We start from the raw sequence: 22,937 nt of genomic DNA on the forward strand, positions 1-22,937 counted from the left end.
CTAATTTTACATATTAGAGTTTATTTTTAAAAATTTCGCCCATTTTTCCAAATTTATTAAAAACAATTAATCTTCCAAATCATACGATGCGTTTCCAAAAAGTATGTACTATTACATTGACTCTAATTATTCGTGAAAGTTTAGCTAGTACGGGACACCAAATGCCTCGCTTTACCGTTTCCGTTCCACCCCCCACGTAAAACGCTGGGTTGCTAAATTCGTCAGAGACTACTGGGCTCAAGATACCACTATATACTTCGGAAGGTAAAGGGAGATACTTTTAGTTGAGAAGGTCTCTCCTCGCTCCGCGACCAAAAAATTAATTTCACGCCTGAGGACCGGACATACCCGTTTTGCCTATAACTTTGATGGCAGATCTTTCCTCAACTGCAAAAGTCATCGGCCCAGCAAAGGCGCATGTACTTCTACGTGCTTCTACGTTAAAAACTCACAATGGTGAGACCCCATGGTAGGGCTCAAAGCAGTGTTCATAGACTCACACTCAAAACTCAATCAATAAGCTCTTCCGGGAGAGAAAACTCATTAGAGATCTGTTTCGTAAACTCAAGCCGTCAAAAATGATTCAGTCATAAAACCCGTCAAAACTCGTGAAAACTGAATGTTTTTGTTTACGTTAGAAAGGATTATTATAATTCTACCATACTAACAAGAAATCACTACTTTGTGCGAGAAAACAGTGGCAATGAATCAAACAGATGAGCGAACTCATCTATGATTTTTTTAACTGCTGAGTTGCGTGGTTGACAACTCACGCATGAAAAATATCAGGAGTGAGTTATGAGTTTTTCACAACACTGGTTCAAAGGCTGGTCCCTCTGATCATCCATCTTTACTCATTTTTCGTGGGATGCCCATCTGGCATTCCCAGTCAGATGAACAACTAGCCAAATGTCAATGTGCTAAAATTCACTTTAATAAAGAAACAAAAAAACCTTGCTGTGGCACGATGAATGATTTGTATATTTAGTTTAAGCTGAGTTAAATAGAATGTGGTTTTAATTAAATGTAATGTAATATGTTAAAAACAAAATGTTAATACTAGCTTAATTTATTTTTATCAAACACCTAGATATAAAGGATTAAACAAGCGTAAATTCAAAAACTTAAATATTTAATTTGAACATATGCATTTTTGAACCATTTCACTTCCTTCTACGTATTCAGCCACAACATCGTATTATCCTATCACTTACCATTCCGACGGGATTCCGCGCCGGTATCCATTGGTAAATTAACTTCCTATTAAAGTACCATTTCAGCACAAAACCGCACTCGTTAGCCTTGATCTCGTACTGGCAGTCCATTATCAGTGGTTTGATCTCGTGAAAACTTTTTCCTTCATTACTATTACTACTGATGTTACTCGTGGCAGTGTAGTTTGTATAGGCAATGGTGGGTGTCGCTGTACTGCTGCTACTGCTACTGCTATCATCATCATCCGATTCGGATTCAATATGAACCAACGGATGCCGATGTCCTGCAGAGAAAGCATTGAGAAACTCCTCCCGCTCAAGGATGTAAGTTCGCGGAACATCTAGGTTGGTGATGTGAACGGAAGTGTAGACTACGAAAGATAGATAAGAACAAAGGGAAACATTCAACTAGGTAAGACGAAAAATCGACAGTCTGTCTGAGCGGATGAAAGAGTTCTCTTAATTTTGATTTATATTTTCCCTAGGGATGAACAATTTCCTGACAATTATTTGTAATTTGTAATGTCTTGTTTTATTGATTACGTTAGCCTGTTAGTCACACTGTATGTCAGGTCAATATTTCTTAACAGAAACTTAAGATTTTTTTTTCGTGGTTCTACTTTACTACTGGAATTTGACTACACCAGGACCTGCAGAGCGTGGGTCGCAGTCAAAGGTGGAGGGAAGCGGCCATGAACCGAGTGAAGTGGCAAAATATTGTTGACGAGGTTTTATCAAACTAATTGATGTGGAACCAAATAAATTAATAATAAATACTACTTTCAATAATATCACTCTCCGACACTGGCTGAGAAAATTTCAAAATTTTGTTTTTGAATGAAAAATTGAGCATAGTTGCAGTTGTGAAAAATTTGCTTGTAAGGAAACAAAAGTAGTTACCAATTTTGAAATTGACATGCGCTGCTATTATTCAGCACAGCACTGTAGATAAATTGTTTAAAATCCTTGTTACCCTTCTTATCTACTCCAGACGAAGCTGAATGAGTAATTGAAACTGCAGAACCCATCTCGCATCCGTTCCCAATCCATCCAATCTGCATGTATACATACGTATGTATCTACGTATAATGGAAACAACCATCAAAGTGGTGAGAAATTATATTTATCCTAGCTTTTCCATGAGCCGCCCCCAAGACCAAAGTCGGTCGCGAAACTGAGCAAACGAGCGAGAGCGCTAATGAGGTTTAATATTTTATTGCATTATTAAGCTAGATTGATCCTGTAGAGTCGTTCGCTTTCTCGTATGCTCTGCACGTTCTATGCTGCATCTTGGCGTAGATTTTCTTTGCTTTTTACCATGTATCTACATCGTGCTGTTCATGAAGATTTTTGCTAATATCTCTTGGTATGTACATCATAAGAGACCTGAAGGCATAATTAGCGAAAAGCAATCATAACTATTCTTACTAAAATAATGTTAAAACTATACCCCTGTATCATGTTAAAAATATTTTGCAAACCCTTACTATAAAAAAGAGAAAATTTACACAATAGAAGCTTCCACACGGAAATTAAATTAAACTCTCATCATTAATTCAAACATGCGAAAGTTTTCTCATCACACCCCGATGGGTCCGATGAAATCATGAAACATCTTTTCCACAGAGATGATGCCGACAGCGACGGCGGACGACCCAATCTCGCTCCTGCCAAGTAGGGGGTATTTTTATACATTTACTCTCTGACCCGTTTTACAACCAAGTAAATATAGTACGAGTTGGTTTTAGCCTTTAGAATAGTCTGCCTTTCTCGAGACCACAACGCGCACATCGCGAACTTTAGAGGTGGAATTTTCCGTTTTCCCGGCTTCTTCTTCCGGAACGAGTGCTTCGCGGTCAATTGATTTAGGATTGACTTTGGAAAGGGATTCATGTTGTTTATAGCCTCCGCAGTGCCCCTCCGGCCCTTACGGGTCGCGGAAAGCTATTAAATGCAGCCACAATTCGGAGTTTGATGGGAAATTCGCTGACCTTTTGTTGGCGGTTGCTTTTTTTGGTGGAAGATTGAACCGGCTTAATGACATTGGGCCTTCTTCATCCTTTTTGGAATGGGGAAAAATAAAAGTAAAACAAATAAATTTTAAATGAAATCGAATGCAACATATACTAATCTGCATTTTCATAATTCAGAGAGCATGAAGATATGGCATATGGTGAACGTGGTGTGTTACCGAACCTCGCCATACCACTCCACTCGAATCAATCTATCATTCATTCAGAAATACCTGCAAAAAATCCTTAGCGAAATTATAAAAAAAAACTGTCAATTGATCCATGATTTTTTCCCATAGGCCAGGGAAAGTGGTTCATCCAGAGTGAATTTATAGCAGAGAAAAAGTAGATTTTGTATGAAAATTGACAGGAAAATGAATGACAAGTTCATCCACTTCTCCTGGCCTATTCATGGAGTTCTTCATGAATCGTTTTTATTAATGGTGGGTTTGGTGCAATGGATTTTTTTCAGAAATGTTATCACACCTCAATCTATCATTACCAAAATATTCTATTGGCGAAAAAATGAAAAAAAAAATAAGTTAAAATGTTTATATGAATATGTTTTAAATAGGTGGACGATTCAACAAACAAAGTATGAGAATATCTTAAGTCACCTTCTGAATGTGTTTAAAAATCTGACACACAGTAAAGAAGGTTGAAATAATAAAATTTATATGCTGCAAAAGAAAGCAGTTATTTATTTATCTTTTGTCATTTAGACAAATTTATTCATCATTTAACCCTTACTTTGACAACCTGCAGTTTCGTAACTAAACAAGTAATCTGAACCATCCTCATATTGTTGAATATGTATTCACGTGGACTGTGAATAGAGTTTTTCAAATCCCTTAGTTATTCATATTCGGTTCCGGAAATCCGTAACATCCAAAAAGTAAGTTTCCATCGCAGTTTTGTATATGTAATTCAAATCAATACTATTCGGTTGATGGATATTTTGGCATAAAATTTCCCTGTAATAAGGAAACAATTGCCAGTGCACATCTCCTGGAAAAAACGATCCAGTATGGTCCATGCGGAACCGGTCCTGAAGTCCCGGAAGGTGGCCAATCTGGACAATTTGATGAAATTACTCGGATTTATGCCCCAATACCGAACGAATTGTGTCCAATTCTTTACACTTTTTTATGTCTGGATGTATTTTGCCAAAAAGATTCTGGTTAAGTTTTTCTGGTCCTTTTGGAGCGTCGGAATGGCCACCGGGAAACACGTAATATGGGACCACTAAGTTTTATCTCCAAAAGTAGGCATGCCACGGCTCAATCTTCATAAATTTGAATCCCTGTGACTCTGCTAGTTCAATTAAAGATAAATGACCACTTTGGCTAATTTTGACCACCAAGATAACCCAGGATTACCGTAGATATCTGTATTGTGGAACATTTCAGTTTTGTACCAAAACTAGGCATGCGATGGCTCATTTTTTCATTATTTTGAATACCTGTGACTCTGCTAGTTCAATTATAGATGAATGACTGATAGTTTCTGATTAAAAAAACCAGGGAGATTGAGCCGTCGAATGTCTTGTTATGGTAGAAAAACTAATGTGCCCCAATACGGGTTTCTTCGGTAGTCATTCCTGGGTCATTTCAGTGACAGCAAAGGACCAGACTGGCCATCCATTCATTATTATGTGAGATGGGTCACGTGCTACAAAAACCAGAAAAATTGAGCCGTCGCATGCCTAGTTTTTGTACAAAACCTGAAATGACACCAAAGTGGTCATTTATTTATAATTGAACTAGGAGAATAATAGGTATTCAAAATCATGAAGATTTATTCGTCACATGCCTAGTTTTGGTACAACAATTTAAATGTCCCACAATACGAGTATAATAAAATATTATTCATCCTCATAAAATAGTTGCTTCGTATCGTACGTTTTCATTCCTACGTCTGGGGATTGATAATCCGGAAACGGTATTATGATTTAATCGTTTACTACTGATAATCTAAAACGTGTAAGATAAGTGAAATTCCAAATGATTTTGTTAAAATGAAGATGTATCGAAGCCAAATCTCAAATTTTCAAGAGCACAAATCTAGAGAACCAAAGTACCATTCAAGCTGAAAACCTAATCGATTGATCGCTCGCTGGTGGTAATCAATCGATTAAGTTTTCAGCCTAAAACTTTGTCGAGTTCTCTAGATTTGTGCTCTTTAAAATTTGAGATTTGGCTTCGATTTATTTTCACCTTAGATAAAGTTTTTATATTGATTATTTATTAGGATTGATAACAATGGATTGATCAACATTACTTCAATATTCGAAAATAATCAGCTTAAATTTGGTGTCGTGCTTGCCAGGTCACTTTCAAAGTTTCTTGAGAAAAAAGATCTCTTTAATCTAAAAATGTCCATTAAATTGGTAGCTATAGTTTCAATTTAAAAAAATCTAACACACAGAAACTATCACCAAAAAAATATTTTAAAATGAAACGCTATTTGTTGCTTACACACCTGTTGCAAACATTGCACGTTACAAATGACAGATCTCCATTTAACAAATTTGAGACAATTATTTGTACAAAAAAAATGTTTTGGTATTTTTAGGAATCCACATCTTTCTCGCAATGCGTAATATAATATTTAGTTCAAATTTCATGTTCGAAATAAAAGTTTTACATCAATTTGGAAAATTGTACGTAAATATAGTATTTTTTTTTCTAAATTGTCGTCAAGTTTTGATCATCGAATCTCAACCCATAAGCAAGCCCTTTAGCCTTAAGGTGAAACAACTTGGAATCAAACTTCTAAGATTGCACTAAAACGCCAAAGGCACTTGTTCGCGTCAACGCGAAGTTTCCGTGTTGAATTTGTGTCCCTCACACCCCTGTCCCATCTAACCTCGAGCCGCCGCGAGTATTTCGGCCACTCATCCCAACCACTAACAACCACCCCAATTTGTCCACACACACCACGTCGTTAGTTTGCCTTGCTTCCCATCCTTTCGAGCGACATGATAGAAACGTGTACCTGGACCCTGGACGCAGTCAAGCCGACCAACCACCCATCCCAGCTATGGGGCGGTCCATTAATTACGTAAGGGATTATGGGGGACGGGGGGGTTTGAGATTTCTTACGCGCCATACAAATTATTTGTAATTTTCATACAAAAAATCTTACCATGGGGGGAGGGGGGTTCGCCAAAATTGTCTTACGTAATTAATGGACCGCCCCTATGTGTTGCGTATAGAAACCCGCCCGAGAATCGCACCACCAGCAGCAAGCAGATCGTTTGCAGCATCCCTCATCCATTAAGAAATACAGTAGTTAAGTTAAAATTTCCAAACCGTTTTCCCTCCACCAGTGGAGGCCAATCCAGCCTTTTTAAAGGCTAGAGTTGTTAAGAGCCCCCTCCAGTCGAGCTATCGGTCCTGTGCCCTGTTGCTCCCGGCAACAGTTTGGCGGACGATCATCCGATCGTTCCGTTCCCGCTCACCCGAGCAAAAGTCCCAGTTACTCGCCGCAACAGCACAAATCGCGCGAAGAAAGCATCCAACAACAGTGCTCTTTTTACTTTAATTTTGTGCACAAGCAGAAAGTTTAAAATAAGAAGATCAGAAACGATTAACAACTATTTCTCCTGTTTAGTGCCTTTGAAAACGTGAATAGGAACACACGTCGGCCAATGCGACGACCATCTTTGGATTCCGAGATTCACCTCAAGGTGAAGTTAAATCGAAGCCAAATCTCAAATTTTAAAGAGCCCAAATCTAGAGAACTCGACAAAGTTTTAGCCTGAAAACTTTTTCGATTTATTACCATCAGCGAGCGATCAATCGATTAGGTTTTCAGCTTGAATGGTTCTCTGGTTCTCTAGATTTGTGCTCTTGAAAATTTGAGTTTTGGCTTTGATACATCTTTACCTTTAGTATATTTAATGAAAAACATTAAATGTGTTTTTTATTATTTATATTGGATTGATGGGTCTCTCGCAAAGAACACTTTTTTTCAACAAAACTTCAGAGCTCAAATGAATACAAAATAATAGCATTTTTTATGGCTGCTCATATTAGAAATAATGTTTTACGTTTTACTCACTGATCAAATAACATAGCATTGTATTTGAAGAGAAAAAAGAATTTTAATTAAAATTTTCAACTCAAAATTTTTGTAGTAATTATTTGTGAATTTATTTACTATTTGCTTGAGACCCTAACTAAACGTTATTTTCATTATTTGTTTTTGCGCATGAAACATCACAAGTTGATCAAGTAATATTGTACACCGCTTTTAAGTTTCGGGTCCTGCACTATGGAAGTTACCCGACCAGTGGATTACAGCAGAGTTGTAACAGATTTTGTTACTCAGTTAGCGCGTGTTTTCTAATGAAATATCTTATAATAGTGGCTGGTTAGTAGTTAAAATTTAAAAATTATAACACAATTTCCTCTACACTAAACAAAAATGAAACAAAATATGTTATAATTTTAACCAAAATGTAACTCATTGTGTTTCAAATTAGACAAAAATTTAACTCATTTTATTATTTATCATTACAGAATTATAACAAAATTTGTTATAAGCAATTGATCTCATTTTTTATAACACATTGTGTTATAATTATGTTTTAAATTGAAACAATTTTTGTTATTAGAACTGATTTTGTTTAAATTATATTAAAATTTCCTTCATCAACTCAAAGTGCTTCTAACACAAAACGAAACAAAATTTGTTATTTGTAATCTTCACTTTCGCTTAAGCCGTAAACCACATACCCATACGATTAAACCAGGGACTAAGGAAGGTTAATGTTAATCATATCTGTAGAAACTGCTGTCTATAAGCTCTATGCAATAAGAATACAAGCCTATGTAGGACATAAATCGATACATTACCTTGATGAAATGTCCATCCCTGAAAACCACAAGTCCTTCGATACGTGCTAAAGAATGTTAAAACATCTGCAAATATCCTAAATTTTATTTTTGTAGCCAGCTGATCAAATAGAGTTAATTTATACAGTACCATAGGGACCGTTCAAATATTACGTAACGCATCAGGGGGAGGGAGGGGGTCTTACGTAGTGTTACGGTCCATACAAAAATTTAAAATTTTCCATACAAAAGTTGTAACGAGGGGGTGGGAGGGGGTCTGAAATCAACATTTTTTGCGTTACGTAATATTTGAATGAACCCATAGGCAAGAAAGTTATAGAGATCGACGAAGTAAACGATTCAATTATGATTTGGCACAACAGAAATTAATTAAATATTGATAAAATTCATAATTATCCATATCAATAATACATATCATGATATATATGTATATAAAAATGGGGCATTCCTTAGACGAGTGGTTAGAGTCCACGACTACAATGCAAAGCCATGTTGAAGATGTCTGGGTTTGATTCCCAGTCGGTCCAGGATCTTTTCGGGTGTGAATTTTCTTGACTTCTCTGGGCATGAAGTATCATCGTACTTGCCACACGATATATTGCTGTTTGCATTTGAGAAGCAAATCTTGACTAAACGTCCTCCAAATGCGGTAACACAGAACAATCAAAGGACACCTAGCAACGATCATATAAATCACCGCCGACCTAAAAAGAAAAATCTATCTTTGACACCGCATTACTTGTGAAATATCTTACCGCATTTGGTGTTCCCGCATTTGATATTTGCATTTCAAATGCACACAGCAATACGAATGCGAAAATTGCAAGTTTGGCATAGAAAGCTTTCAGTTATTAACTGTGGAAGTGCTCATAAGAACACTAAGCTGAGAAGCAGGCTTTGCCCCAGTGAGGACGTAATGCCATGAAGAAGAAGAAGAAGAAAAAGAAGTATGTGAAAAAAATGGTTCCAAATTGGGAACAAGCCTTCGAAGATGTTTATGATAACTTGGAAGCAAAATGCAGGAATGTAAATATTTGAGATGATAACATTAATCAAATGTTCCATGTAAAATATAAATGAATCATAGTAGGCATTTAAAATAAATCAAATTAAATCTTTCAACAAACACATGCCGATAGCAACAGCATTTTTAGCAGTTCGCTACTTAAGGTTCATGAGTTTTTGGTCGTTTAGTTTTCTGGAGCGTATTGAAGTGACTTCATATAAGCCAAAGACAAGATTCTGCTTTCATTCATGTTGGAATACAGTGAAAATTCAAGCGTTTGCTAGAGTAAGGGCGTAAATCGCATGATCGATCCTCTCTTCTATGAATAAAGGAAACAAAATGTAAGTTTGTTGGCAGTTTTTCACTTTGGGATGCTAGGCAGTGATGCAATCTTGCGTCCTGAGAAGAGGATTTTTTTGTTCTTCAATTATTGAAGAAAAACTAACAAAACTGCTGTTTTGATCGAAAATTCTCCGTGTCCGGATTTTGAAGCACTAAATCACGAAGCTTCAAATATCGGATATGTTGAAAACATATTTTAAAATCTTCTTAAATGATAGAACGTGTGATAAAAATGATAGAAGAAAGGCAACATTAGTGAACACGGTGAATATTCAAGCTGTGTTTGAACAAAAATCACGTAAATCTGTTCCCTGGTTGTTTATCGCCGCTCAGAATCACCCTCAAACGACTGTGTGTCTATAATAGTATATAATTGAAAAATTAAAAACTTTGAGTCTAACAGAGAAACGTACATAGTTTTTCTTTGTTTGATCGTGTGAAATTGTTGGTCCGTAGTCTCATCGGACATCGGAGTAGTTTGATCTACTATGTTATTATTACTATCTTTATTAAAGAGACTGTCAGCTCAGATCGTGGCTGGTTCGTCTCTGGAAGAAAAATCTACTACAGGATGCCCACAAATTATCCGTACAAACTTTGAAGTCATGGCTCTATGCAATCAAGCATAATAAATTCAATATTCTTGCATGGTTTAAAACATTGGTTTATTATATTCTTAAGAAGTAAGTTTGACACATTTCCGATTTCAAATATTTGCAAAGCCAAGCCAAATGCATTGAGGTGTCTTGAAGGGAGCTGTTTTCCGAGCTTTATGACAGGAAAGAAATTTCCATAGAACTCACTGGATTTGAAACGAATAATTTTTCATTTCCAGTCTAACTTGAAGCCACTAAGCTGTAGGTTTCATCAAATAATAATAGGGCATTTGGATTCATCTCTTTTAGATTTCAGGGATAATACATCTCCAGTATGACTGGCGGCTCTCAGGAAAAACGTCTCCGAAAAATTTAAATTCGTCTATCTCAGTAACAAGCATACAAGAATACATTTGAATACTGTGTTAATCAACCTTGGTGATTTGCTTCACGAAATCTTAAACCAAGGGGCGATCCATTAATTACGTAAGACAATTTTCGGGGTTTTTCAACCCCCCCCCCTCCCTCCATCGTAAGATTTTTTGTATGAAAATTAAAAATAAATTGTATGGCGCGTAACAAATCTCAAACCATCCCTCCCCCCATAAACTCTTACATAATTAATGGATAGCCCGCAAATAATGGTATTCTTGTTTTGATTCAGACATGTTAACAAATAAATGAGTTTTAAAACATGATTTTCTTAAATTTGATTTAAAATCAATATAAAACAGTTTACAATAAAAAAATATAGATGAAATTAAAGTGTCTGGCTTTCGAAACAAAAGCGTCCGGTATTCGAAGCAACCTCAACAATGCGTCCGACTTTCGAAGCAAAACATGTTCTGACTTTTTATTAAATTTGAACAATATGACTTGAAAAACTGCCATTTTTTGTGTACTTTAAGGAACAAAACACATTCATTCAAAGAGAACGAAGAAAATATTATAAAATTTAGATTATTTCAATTGATAATACCATTTCAAATAATTCAAGTGCTTAGTTCTAGGATTACGAAGCAAAACGGTACGTCTCCAAACTAACAGATAGTTTAGTCAAAGACGAAATATTGACGAAATTTATTTTGTCTTTGGCTTAACAGCAATGATTAAATTAGAAATGAGAACGAATATTATTCGGCTCCGCAATGCCAAATGGCACACGAGCCTTAAACAAAGACTAATAAAATGCTCGTGTGTTTCTCTTCAAAGCTTCTTTATTTTGTTATGCATATATTTTTAAAGACGTTAAGGGGCTAAGATTCTCATAGTTAATCTAATTGGTCGTTCACCGAGGACTTTTCAAATAAGACATTAAAACTTGATTTTTTTCATTATTTTCACTGATAGAATATATTGAGTCAAGGATTTTTCGAAAGTTAAGTCCATAAACAATAACCCTGCAGAGTAAAATTTTAGGTTCATACAAGTTGATAATATATTGGTTCCAGATATGCGTGCATCAGAAATAGTTTTAACAACATTTTCACAGATGCGAGTTTTATTTAACTCGCTAATTTTATTGATTATCCAAACATTTCTCCGGAGATCTTCTAATGGGGGAAAGGGTGATTACCCCTACATTCACCAATTCCTCCAGAAATTCATTTAGCCATTCTTTCGGAGAGTATTTCAAAATCTTTTTTTGAGGTTCGTAATCATTCGAATATTTCTCTAGAAATTATTTTGCAGACTACTCCGAGAATCTACCTGCATGTATTCAAAATAAAATCTTCAGTGTTTTTTGCTAATCCATCAGAATTTTCTAATAGTATTGCGGCAGTGCACTGTTCACAATTTATCTTGCACCTATGTTTCATTTTATATGTTCTTCCTGGCATGACAGTTTGGTCGGACATTTTGTTTAATGATTTTTTTTTAAATCCAACGAGTTCAGGAGGGGATTAACTAGAAATTCCTTTCCGGTTTCGGCCAAGGATCCGATATAAAATATTCTACCATACATACCTGCATGATGTGCAGATATGGTTTACTTTTGAAAACATTTGAGATTTCAAAATGTTTATAGAACAGTTTCAGTATGAAATAATTGCAGACAAATATCAATTGTTTTAGATTATTTTTAAATTAAGCTATTTTTGAACAATTCTTTGAGGAATTCTACATACATTTGTGTTCAGAATAAAAGAAATAAACGCCGATTTTCATACAAAATACTCAACTTTAACACTTCCGTCGTCGTGCTGTTGTATTTCGTACAACACTGCTGAAAAAACCTCGCTTTACGTTCACAACAGCAGCACGGTGGTTCTGACGGTGTCAAACCGCGCGACGACTGAAAGGTTAAGTAATATTCTTGAAATGAAAATAAATATTAAGGGCTTATTCACAAATTTCATAACGCTGGAGGGAGTTGGTGGGTGTCCTTGCGATATTATGGTTCATAAAAAACAAAAACTGAAGAATAGCAATACAAAAAGCGTCCAAAATAGCCATTTTCAGCGTTATGAAATTTATGAACAAACCTTAAGGTGCAGATGAATCGAAGCCAAACTTCAAATTTTCAAGAGCACGGATCTCGAGAACCAAACATCCGTTTGAGCTGACCAGCTAGTGACCAATCGATTAAGTTTTCAGCTTAATCGGATGTTTGGTTCTCCAGATTCGTTCCCTTGAAAATTTGAAGTTTGGCTTCGATTAATCTTCACCTTAAGAGTTATTTCGAAAAAAAAAAATCATTTTTTCATATATATGAAATTTTCCAGTTATTCTGATAAAACCCATTAATAAACATAATTCTGATAAAGATGATAAAAATAATAATTATTTAACAATTTTATTAGCACAATTGTATTCTAGTTATGTTTTACTAAACGTCTCCATTTTTGCAACCTCTGATTCATAAAATTTTCAGGGATTTTGAATACATTTCTTCCACGAAAGAATCCTTTCTAGTATTTTGTTTTCAGATAAGTTTCACCGATATTTACGAAAAAGTTTGAAAATATAAAATAAAATAATCGAACAGAAGAGAATATCAGTGAAAATTTTTCGATGAAAAAATAAGATAAATTTCTTGTATATTGTTGGCGAAAATCTCACAGATGTTTTTTTTTTATTATTTGTAGATAATTTTGTTAAAGTTAAAGCTTTTAGGATAATTCATTGGATCAATTTTTGTTATCAATCATATTAAAAATTATGAATAACCATTATATTTATATACTTTTAGTTTTAATAAACAAATGTGGCAAAAAGAGAACAAACTGAACGCTTTTACAAACAGTATGGTTGTTTTAATTTCTTCATCTATTTCTATGTAACATATGTATTTATGAATATAAAAAAATCTGTGTATTTACGTAGTTTTTTTCCGTTGCGCCGGTCACTCAGATCAGCGGCCAAACCCAAGAGTTTTCATGAGAATCTGAGGATTCTTGAAAAATGTTCCATCGCGCAGAAATGCGTTCGAATATATCGCTGGAATTTCTTTAACAATTCTGTAAAAGCATCTTACAGAAAATACTCAACACTTCTATGAATGATGCCACAAAATAACTGTAGGAATTTGATCAATTTTTTATTTTTCAAAAATTAACTGAGAACTACTTCCAGCAATTCCTATGGCAATTCTGAATCATATTATATCAGGAGTAATCGCACGTTCAGAAATCGATAACACCACCACACTTGTTCTGTGTGACACGTTCTACTAGTCTTTGTTTAACCCATTACTCCTTCCAAAGATTCTTCAAGAATCGTCTGATAAAACTATATGGAAGTTATGATGATAATAAATCTTCGAGCTGTTTAGTAGAATATCCATAAGTAGATGGAAAAACCGAATTTAGTACTATACCATTTAATTCCACTAGAGTTTGTATAAGTCGAGTCTAGTACACAACACTGAAGACGGCCTTACAGTTGAGGTCGAAATACGCGTATCTGTCAAAGGATACAAACTCTAGTGGAATTAGATGGTATAGTACTAAATTCGGTTTTTTCATCTACCTATATGGAAGTTCCAGCAACATCTCAAGAATTACTTCCAGGAATTCTCACGGCAATTTGTCCCTGAACATATATAGAGCGGGCCGTAGAATTTTCCTTTATATTTTTAACAGATTTCGTAACGTCGGTAACGCCTACCCTGCAAATCAGATGGAGCTGTCACTTTGCCGAACGGAAAAAACGTTCCACTCGGCAAGATTCCAGCTAGGATGGTGGCTATCTGCATACTTACATAGAGACTGGAACGCGCAAAAAAATCGTATCCTTCAGTCGAAATTCATAATACAGATCGGACTCGATTATCCAAAGTAAGGATTTTTTTATCACTCCGGATAATCAAACAACTAAAAGAAGAAAGAAGCATATCTCCAGTGAAAGAATTTAAATATTATCTTTTTTTTTTCGTTGTTTTATGTATGATGCAGAGGCGTAGCCAGTAATTATTTCTAGGAACATTGAAGGTCTTGAGAAAAAAAAAATGACAAGCATACAAAAAAATCCATTTTTCAAAACCCTCTACGTCTGAAACTGCTAAACCATTCAAACTGTATATTGCAACACTAAATTATCTGAAATTTATGCATGAAAACTGAAAAACAAGAATATAAAAAATATAGTCCGGATAATCGAGTCTAAATTCCGGATAATTGACTCCAACCTGTACAAAAAACTTCTTTTCTTCTTTTGGTAGCTCAATTAATATATTAAAAGGAAAACGTGTTCCTTTATTATTTTGGTTTGCTAAGTCCGAAGTTCCGTGCCTTCAGGTTAACCCCTTCCATAAAATGTTGTACAGTGGTATCATTGCCTGTATTCGTCACCAAACGCCATTTTGATTTACACTGCAGCTCGTTTCCATGGATTTATAAGTTATTTTGAAATTTGATCTGACCAAGGCCCAGTACCGTTCGATAGGGCGGGGTTCTGGGCGGTTGGGAGTGTTGTGGTCTTTGGGTACCGAAACCGCTATTCGAGGCACTCCTAGACGTAGATCTCTTGATGGTTCCCCCTGGTCATTATTTCGATTACACGTGCAGTGCATGCGCAATGCAGGACGAGGTATTTTCGGGAATTTCAATAGTTTGATAGTTTTTGAAATTTCGGCCACTCTTTACCTCCACATGAGTTTCGTGCGAGAACGTCGGGTTCTATTGCTGCGCGAGCTCCTCTTACTCGGACGTCATTTTGAAAACTGGAGAGCAAAAGGTGAAAACTCATCATAGCGAACATTGTATGTACATATACTCAACTTCCAAATGTATTATTTCAGGTTTTCTTTAATTCTTTTTCAAAAGAAACACATCAATTTGAAGTTGACCAATTTTTGCGCGTTCCAGTCCTTACATACAATTATTAAAGTTAGTTTCTGATTTTCACTATAGATATTATCAATCCTTCTTCAAACGAGCCAGAACATTTGTAGGTCACGCTTCATTAGGTATGAGAAAACCATGCCAAAAAATGATCGTGTCTTCCCTCCTCCATAAGAATAAATACGTCCTTGATGGAGTTTGTATGTATATTGAACATATTAAAAACCGTTTAATTGAGATTTCTGCTGATCTTTTTTTTTTTTTTAATCATGGGTAGGTCCATCCTTTGACTGTCCTACCCAAGTGTTTCTGTACGTAGTACATGTACTAGTAAGACCTATCCTACCCACTTCTCGCGCCACTGGGACAAATATAAAAAATATATTTCGACGGCATTTAAAATAAAAAAAAGGATCATGTTGAATCTTACCCCTACGTTGTGATTTTTGCGGGTCCACTATTGGCGCAGCACCCTACTTGAATCAGCACCAATTTTTACCGTCGAGTGGGTGGGTGGCAGCTAGGCGGTGAATCCAAACAGGGAAAGCAACAGCAGCAGCGAACAGCCGGGATGATCGTTGAAAAAGCAGCTAAACTTCACACCACAATAGCTCCGATACTGACAGCGATTTTCTTCCACTTGCACACACTAGTGAGTATCGATTTCAAACTGGTTTTACATACGACTGACTTTATTGCACATTAACTAAATTTACTTTATTTCTTCTCTTTACAGCTTAGATACAACTTTCTTCACTTGCAGAGCTATTACGAATGATACTTGGCGAGGTGGCAAGTATGCTGGTTGGCTCACGAGCCGATCAGCTGGGTCGACCGAGTTGCCAGAAAGACTGGAAAACTCGTCTAATGTTGCGCCCGCTAGCACCATAAACGCAGTGAGAAAAAGGTTTCTCACGCAGTGCGGCCAGTGAACCAACATACCCGCCGCCTTGAACGATTATGTTCAACATAAAAAATGTAAACAATAACAAATGCTTTTCTATCTTAACGTACAGGTAAGTATTTCAATCAAATTTTGCGTTTTTCTTTTCATTTCAGGTGGTAACTCAAGCAAATTACTCCTCCTCGGCAGACATCGGATTGGCGGCTGGATTATTCGACTGACCATCATCTGGATTCGGACTCGGAAGCGGCAGCAAACAAATTTTGGTAATTGGTCGTACGATGACTCCTTTCGCAGTGCGTAGGCTGACAACACGCGTCAAATTATCTTTTCCAGGGTGCAGTTCGATGATACGCGCTAGAGGCCAGCGCGCTGTCGGCAACATATCGTCGATGATGACCACCAGTCGCCCGGGTTGTATTTCGTTGTTCCGGACAGCAGGTTTCGTATCCTTCAGCATCTCTTGAAGATATTCAGTCCGCCAGTGGGACCAAAACTTCTGGACGTGCAACTGGAGTTTTTGGAAGTGTTCGAGTGCGCCGGTCGGTGTGTGCTGGATGTCTGGGTCGGGCAAGGCTGTCATCGACGTTCCGATGAGGAAGTGAGCTGGCGTCAACGCGGCAAGGTCGTTTGGATCATCGGACATCGGCAGGAGTGGGCGTGAATTAATTGCGGCTTCTATTTGATGTAATACGGTGTAGTAGCTTTCGAACGATAATTTTATGTTTACTAGTTGGCGAAATATATGACGTTTGGCAGTTTTGACCGCTGCTTCCCATAGGCCACCGAAATGTGGTGCCTTGGGAGGAGTCAAATGCCACATAATCCCTTGATCTGAGCAGGCAGAAGCGATTGTATTCTGCTCATCAATGCTTCGAAATCTTTCGAATAATTCGGCCAATTCACGCTTGGCCCCCTCAAAATTCTTCCCATTATCCGAATGCAAGTGGCTTGGGATTCCTCTTCTTGCTATGAAGCGTCTTAATGCGGCCAAAAATCCCTGGGTTGATAGGTCCCCGACTAGCTCCAGATGGACAGCTTTCGTGGTGAAACACACGAACACGCATAGGTAAGCTTTTGCAGGAGAAGCTCGTTTATGGATGGGTTTGAGGTAAAGAGGACCAGCGTAATCTACACCGGATACAGAGAAGGGACGGCGTGGGATGACTCTGGACATCGGCAGCTGGCCAATTTGCTGCTGCGAAGGTACAGGACGATGACGTGAGCAGCGGAAGCAGTTTCTAACGATGCCCTTGACTAATCGACGACCATCTAGAGGCCAGTACTCCTCACGGATTGACGATAGAAGAAGACGCCCGCCGCCGTGAACAAGTTTTTGATGGAAGTGCTCGCCAATTAGACGCGTAAACTGATGCGTCTTAGGGAGGAGGGCAGGGTGCTTGGACTGATATGGTAGTAGAGACAAGTTTAGCCGACCTCCTACTCGCAAGAGTCCTTCCGCGTCTATGAAAGGAGATAAACGACGCACTGTAGATCTTTTTGGTACAGGATTTCCTCGCTGCAGTTCCTTGATCTCTTCCTTGAAGGCATCTTGTTGGGCAAAGCGGATCAAAAGAGCATTGGCTCTGGCAAGTTCTTCAACAGTTAACGACGTTGTGCTTTGCTCGATCTCTTTTGGGGATGCAAGTGGCTGAGTTTTGGATTTCGAACGAGATTTGGTGGCAAAACGCAGGCAGTATGCGACAACGTGGAGCAATCGGCTGTAAGATGACCAACGAGTGAACCATGGGTTTATACTGGCTGTTGTCTGCACTGACACTATAGCGCTTTTGGACTCCAGGATTTCTTCTGTGACGGCCGGAGGATTCGAGATTGGCCAGGATTGTAATGGTTTTGCCAACCACGATGGACCATGCTTCCATGCTTTGCTTTTTACGAAATCCTCTACAGTCATTCCACGTGAAACTAGATCTGCAGGGTTTTCTGTACCGGATATATGATTCCATTTGCCACCATGTGTGTAATGCTGAACTTCTGATACTCTGTTGGCAACAAAGGTCTTCCAGGAGCTGGGAGGTGCACGAAGCCAGTACAGGCATACAGCAGAATCCGACCAGAAATATGAAGCTGTCACGTGGACTCCGATTGATTCTTTGATGCGGTAGTAGAGATGCGATGCCAGGACGCAAGCGCAAAGCTCCAGTCTTGCTATGGTCAACCGCTTTAGCGGTGCAACCTTGCTTTTTGAAGCCAGCAGTCGAATTTTAACTGTTCCCAGGGCGTTTTCGCAGCGGACGTAAGTGCATGCTCCGTATGCAGATGTGGAAGCATCGGCAAATGTGTGCAACTCTATTCTAGCTTCCGGCAAGAACGCGTAACGGTCGATTCGATAGCATGCGATCTTTGGAAGTTCTTGTCGGAAAGTTTCCCATTTCACTCGAACGGTATGTGGTACTGGCTCGTCCCAGTCACATGAGAGTGACCACAGCTCTTGCATCAAGATTTTTGCAGTGACAACGACAGGTGCAATTAGGCCAAGCGGGTCGAAGAGTCTGGCAATGTCGGAAAGAATGGAACGTTTAGTCGGTGGGTCGTTTCGAGACTGAATTTGGGATTCAAAACGAAGTTGGTCTGTCTCGGGTTCCCAGCGGATTCCCAGGGTCTTTATGGACTCATTTGGATAAAATTGCAGGCTTGATTGAGTACCAATCTGATCGTCTTCAAGCCCTCGTAGAACTTCTAATCGATTTGAGGCCCATTTTCTCAGAACAAATCCACCTTTAACTAGAAGTTCAGATAGCTCCCCCCGAAGCTGGATAGCTTCCTCAATAGAGTATGCTCCGCCTATGTAGTCGTCGACGTAAAAGTTCTTGGGGATAGACGGGCCAGCTAACGGGTATTTATCGCCTTCATCCTTCGCAAGCTGTTGAAGCGTACGCGTTGCTAAAAACGATGATGGAGACAAGCCATATGTAACCGTACGCAGCTCATAGGTTTCGATGGGAGTGTCCTTGGAGAACCGGAAGAGGATTCGTTGAAGAGGGCAATCGTCTGGGTGCAGTACTACCTGCCGGTACATCTTTGCAATATCGCCGACCAGAGCAACTGGGTACGTAAGAAACCGAAGGATTATAGTGAGAAGGTCATCTTGGACCACCGGACCCACGCAGAGGGCTTCGTTGAGGGAGAAGCCGGTAGAAGTACGGGCCGAGCCGTCGAATACAACTCGTACCTTCGTGGTCGTACTCTCCTCCTTTATCACTGGGTGGTGGGGAAGATAATAAGTTTGGGAGTGATTTCCATCTTCCTTCTCGACCAAGCGCATATGGCCGAGGGCGAGGTACTCCTTCATGAAGTTGTGGTAGTCCTCCTTCAATTTCTGGTCCCGATCGAGTCGCCTCTCGAGTTGATCGAAACGTCGTAGAGCACTTGTTTTAGATTCTCCTAGCATCGCATCAAAATCTGGCTTGCGAGGTAGACGAACAATGTAACGGCCTGTTTCGTCGCGAAATGTTGTGGAATTATAGAAATCTTCACAGTGGCGTTCTTCCATGGAGTAATTATCGGTAACGGTAAGCTCTTCAGTTTTCCAAAACCTTTCCATGCTTTCCTCGAGTGTTAACATGGAGACTGCGACGACGCTAGGAGTAGTAGATTGCTGCTGAGCAATATTTGCGGAACCCGTAACGACCCAGCCGAATACACTGTCTACCAGAATCGGAAGATTATCAGCCAACTGAAGACGAGCAGTGCTTGGGAAGAATGAATGGAAGTGCTTGGCGCCTAAAACCATGTCAATCTGTTGGCTTTTGTTGAACATGGGATCGGCCAACGATAAATTATCCGGAATACGCCAGTTCTTGACGGAGATATCCTGTGCTGGGAGATCTGCAGTCACAGTGTCCATTAAGAGGAACTCCACACTGCATTCAAAACTATCGTTCCTCGATTTGATTCGAGCGAAAATCGATTCACGTACCTTTTTTGACAGATTGCCTGCCCCCTGGATGGTCACGTTCACGGAGTTCCTTTTCAAATGCAACCTGCGTGCCAAGCGATCGGTAATGAGATTCGGTTGAGAAGCACTGTCGAGTAATGCACGAGCGAAGTGATCCTGACCGTAAGCATCGACAACTTTGACTAAAACTGTCAACAGGAAGACGTCCTCGCGTGGCTGTGGAGCGGAAGCACTAACAACGACCCTGGGAACACTTTCCGAGGCTTTGGAGGACTGAACTACTGGTTCAACGGTGGAGGATGCACTGGACGGGATGGCTTGCGTAGACATGGACGTACGAGAAGAAGAAGGTTCATTGGCTGGCCTAGAGTTGTCGCCGGAGTGCAGCATGGAATGATGACGCTTGTTACAATGCTTGCATCTATAGCTCGATGGACAGTTACGAACGATGTGGTCACCCTTGAGACAGTTGTGACAAAGACGCTTGTTCGAAACGAGTTGCTGCCTTTCGGAAGTCGAAAACCGGTTGAATTTCGCACACCTCATTAGCAGATGCTCCTGATTACAAGCGGGACATTTAGCACCAGAGCTAGAAGTTGAGGCGCATGATGAAACCCTGAACTGAGACGGCCTCTTGGGGGTATGAGTTGATCCATTCGATGCTGATGCTGGTTGGTGATGATTAACCAAGATGGATTCCAAAACTCGCATGCGACGTTGAAGAAACTCTATCAAACAATCGTAGTTTGGATCGTTATTGGTCGACGCGTGATCTTCCCAGGCCTTGACAGTGTCGTCAGGAAGCTTTGTGCACAGAAGGTGCTCCAGAATGCTGCTCCAGGAATCAGTCGGTTCTCCTAGCTGTCCTAAAACCTTCGTGTGACGCTGAAACTCGTCAACCAGCGCGTGCAACGATGCAGCGGTTTCCCTTTTTGCTGATTGGATGTCGAACAATGCCTGTAGGTGTCGCTTCTTCAACAAGTAGTCGTTGGCGTACCGATCTACCAATGTTTGCCATGCTAGGTTGTAATTGGCCGAACTGATAGCGATGGACTCGATCAGCTGCGGCGCTTCACCCTTCAGAGCCGCTCTTAGGTAATGAAATTTCTGGATCGCTGGTACTTCAGTGTTAGAGTGGATCAACGCCAAGAACGTGTCATGAAACCCTAGCCACTGCATGTAATCCCCATCGAATTCAGGAAGAGAGATCGTAGGAAGCTTCAACCCAGACAAAGCGGAAGAGTGCGAAGAGGTTTCAGGGATGCGAGCTTGTTGAGTGAGAACAGGTAATTTGGAGATTAAGTCGGCTTTTATTCTAAAGAGCCGAGGCTCAAAATCGGCACGGACATCAGCATTTGATTGCCTACCTTCATCGCTGTCCTCCAGATCTTCCAGCTGCCCCTGCACCTCCTCCAACGTTGCCCACATGTTGTTGAGGTACTCCAGTCGGATGGGTACCTGCACTTGGTCTCGTTGCGCTTCGTAGGTGTCCACAAAAGCCTCTGCCCGACCCAGCGCGGCGATCATCGTGGTCCTCCGGCTAAGGAGCGTTGCTTTGTGATGCGGCAACGCCATCTCAGAAGTGGGGGGAAAGGGGGCGATGTACGATGTACAAATGACGAGTCTGTCGACGAGAAAAGACCACGGTAGGCCTGGCGGGAAATTTAGTGATCACTTGGAATGGTACTCACCAATTCCAAGGCAGTATGTGCCTTGAATTATCAATAAATATCAGGTCCTGACAGCGAGCGTGCTGAACGTTGAAAATCCGCAAAATATCCTCGAAATTGTCGTGGCTCAAAACTGTCGCGGCTCGTGAACGACGGCGATCGAAAAACACCCGAAACTATCCGCTTGATGCGAATCCGGCTTATCGCAGACACGTGCGGAGCTGGCGCAGCAATCAGGAACGGCGGAATGTTGTCACGAACAGGACAATGGAAGCGGCTATGCTTCTATGACGTCACCAGCTTCTCGGGACGTAATGGCGGGATGGCGTGGCTTGGGTAGCAGCTTGCACCCTACTACAATGGCGCTGGGTGGCCGCGGCGTGATGGCGACAGTCTATGAATACGAAAAGCCAGACGGAGTGTCCTTACAATGGCGACAGCTGGCCTAAGGATGTGCTCCACAGTGGTATCGCAACAATCGAATCCGGCTCGTTGAAGAAATCGCATGTAAAGAGAGAAACGGGAAATCTAGAGGGCACCTGTGAGACCCCAGACACGCATCGGACAGGTAATTACCTGATGCCCGATTATTCGAGCCTTGAAACAATACAACTCCCCTGCGGGATGGCGCGATCAAGATGGCAGCGCCCAGTGGTCAAGCGTCTCACGTGCTTCAGGATCCGTTATGGCGTCGAATATCCTGGTCACGGCACCAATTTTATGTTGAATCTTACCCCTACGTTGTGATTTTTGCGGGTCCACTATTGGCGCAGCACCCTACTTGAATCAGCACCAATTTTTACCGTCGAGTGGGTGGGTGGCAGCTAGGCGGTGAATCCAAACAGGGAAAGCAACAGCAGCAGCGAACAGCCGGGATGATCGTTGAAAAAGCAGCTAAACTTCACACCACAATAGCTCCGATACTGACAGCGATTTTCTTCCACTTGCACACACTAGTGAGTATCGATTTCAAACTGGTTTTACATACGACTGACTTTATTGCACATTAACTAAATTTACTTTATTTCTTCTCTTTACAGCTTAGATACAACTTTCTTCACTTGCAGAGCTATTACGAATGATACTTGGCGAGGTGGCAAGTATGCTGGTTGGCTCACGAGCCGATC

At 39.8% G+C, this 22,937-nt stretch overlaps 1 protein-coding gene across 1 annotated transcript in view; it reads right to left on the bottom strand.

Annotated features, from left to right (window-relative positions):
• LOC5577223 overlaps positions 1-22,937 on the bottom strand; it is a 48,866-nt gene that overhangs the window by 10,475 nt on the left and 15,454 nt on the right. Inside the window, exon 2 of the mRNA XM_021852915.1 lies at positions 1,215-1,585. Within this exon, the coding sequence (XP_021708607.1) occupies positions 1,215-1,585 (371 nt within the window). The remainder of the gene's footprint in view (positions 1-1,214; positions 1,586-22,937) is intronic.

This window comes from Aedes aegypti, chromosome 3 (genome assembly GCF_002204515.2).
Source record: "Aedes aegypti strain LVP_AGWG chromosome 3, AaegL5.0 Primary Assembly, whole genome shotgun sequence".
NCBI lineage: Eukaryota > Metazoa > Arthropoda > Insecta > Diptera > Culicidae > Aedes > Aedes aegypti.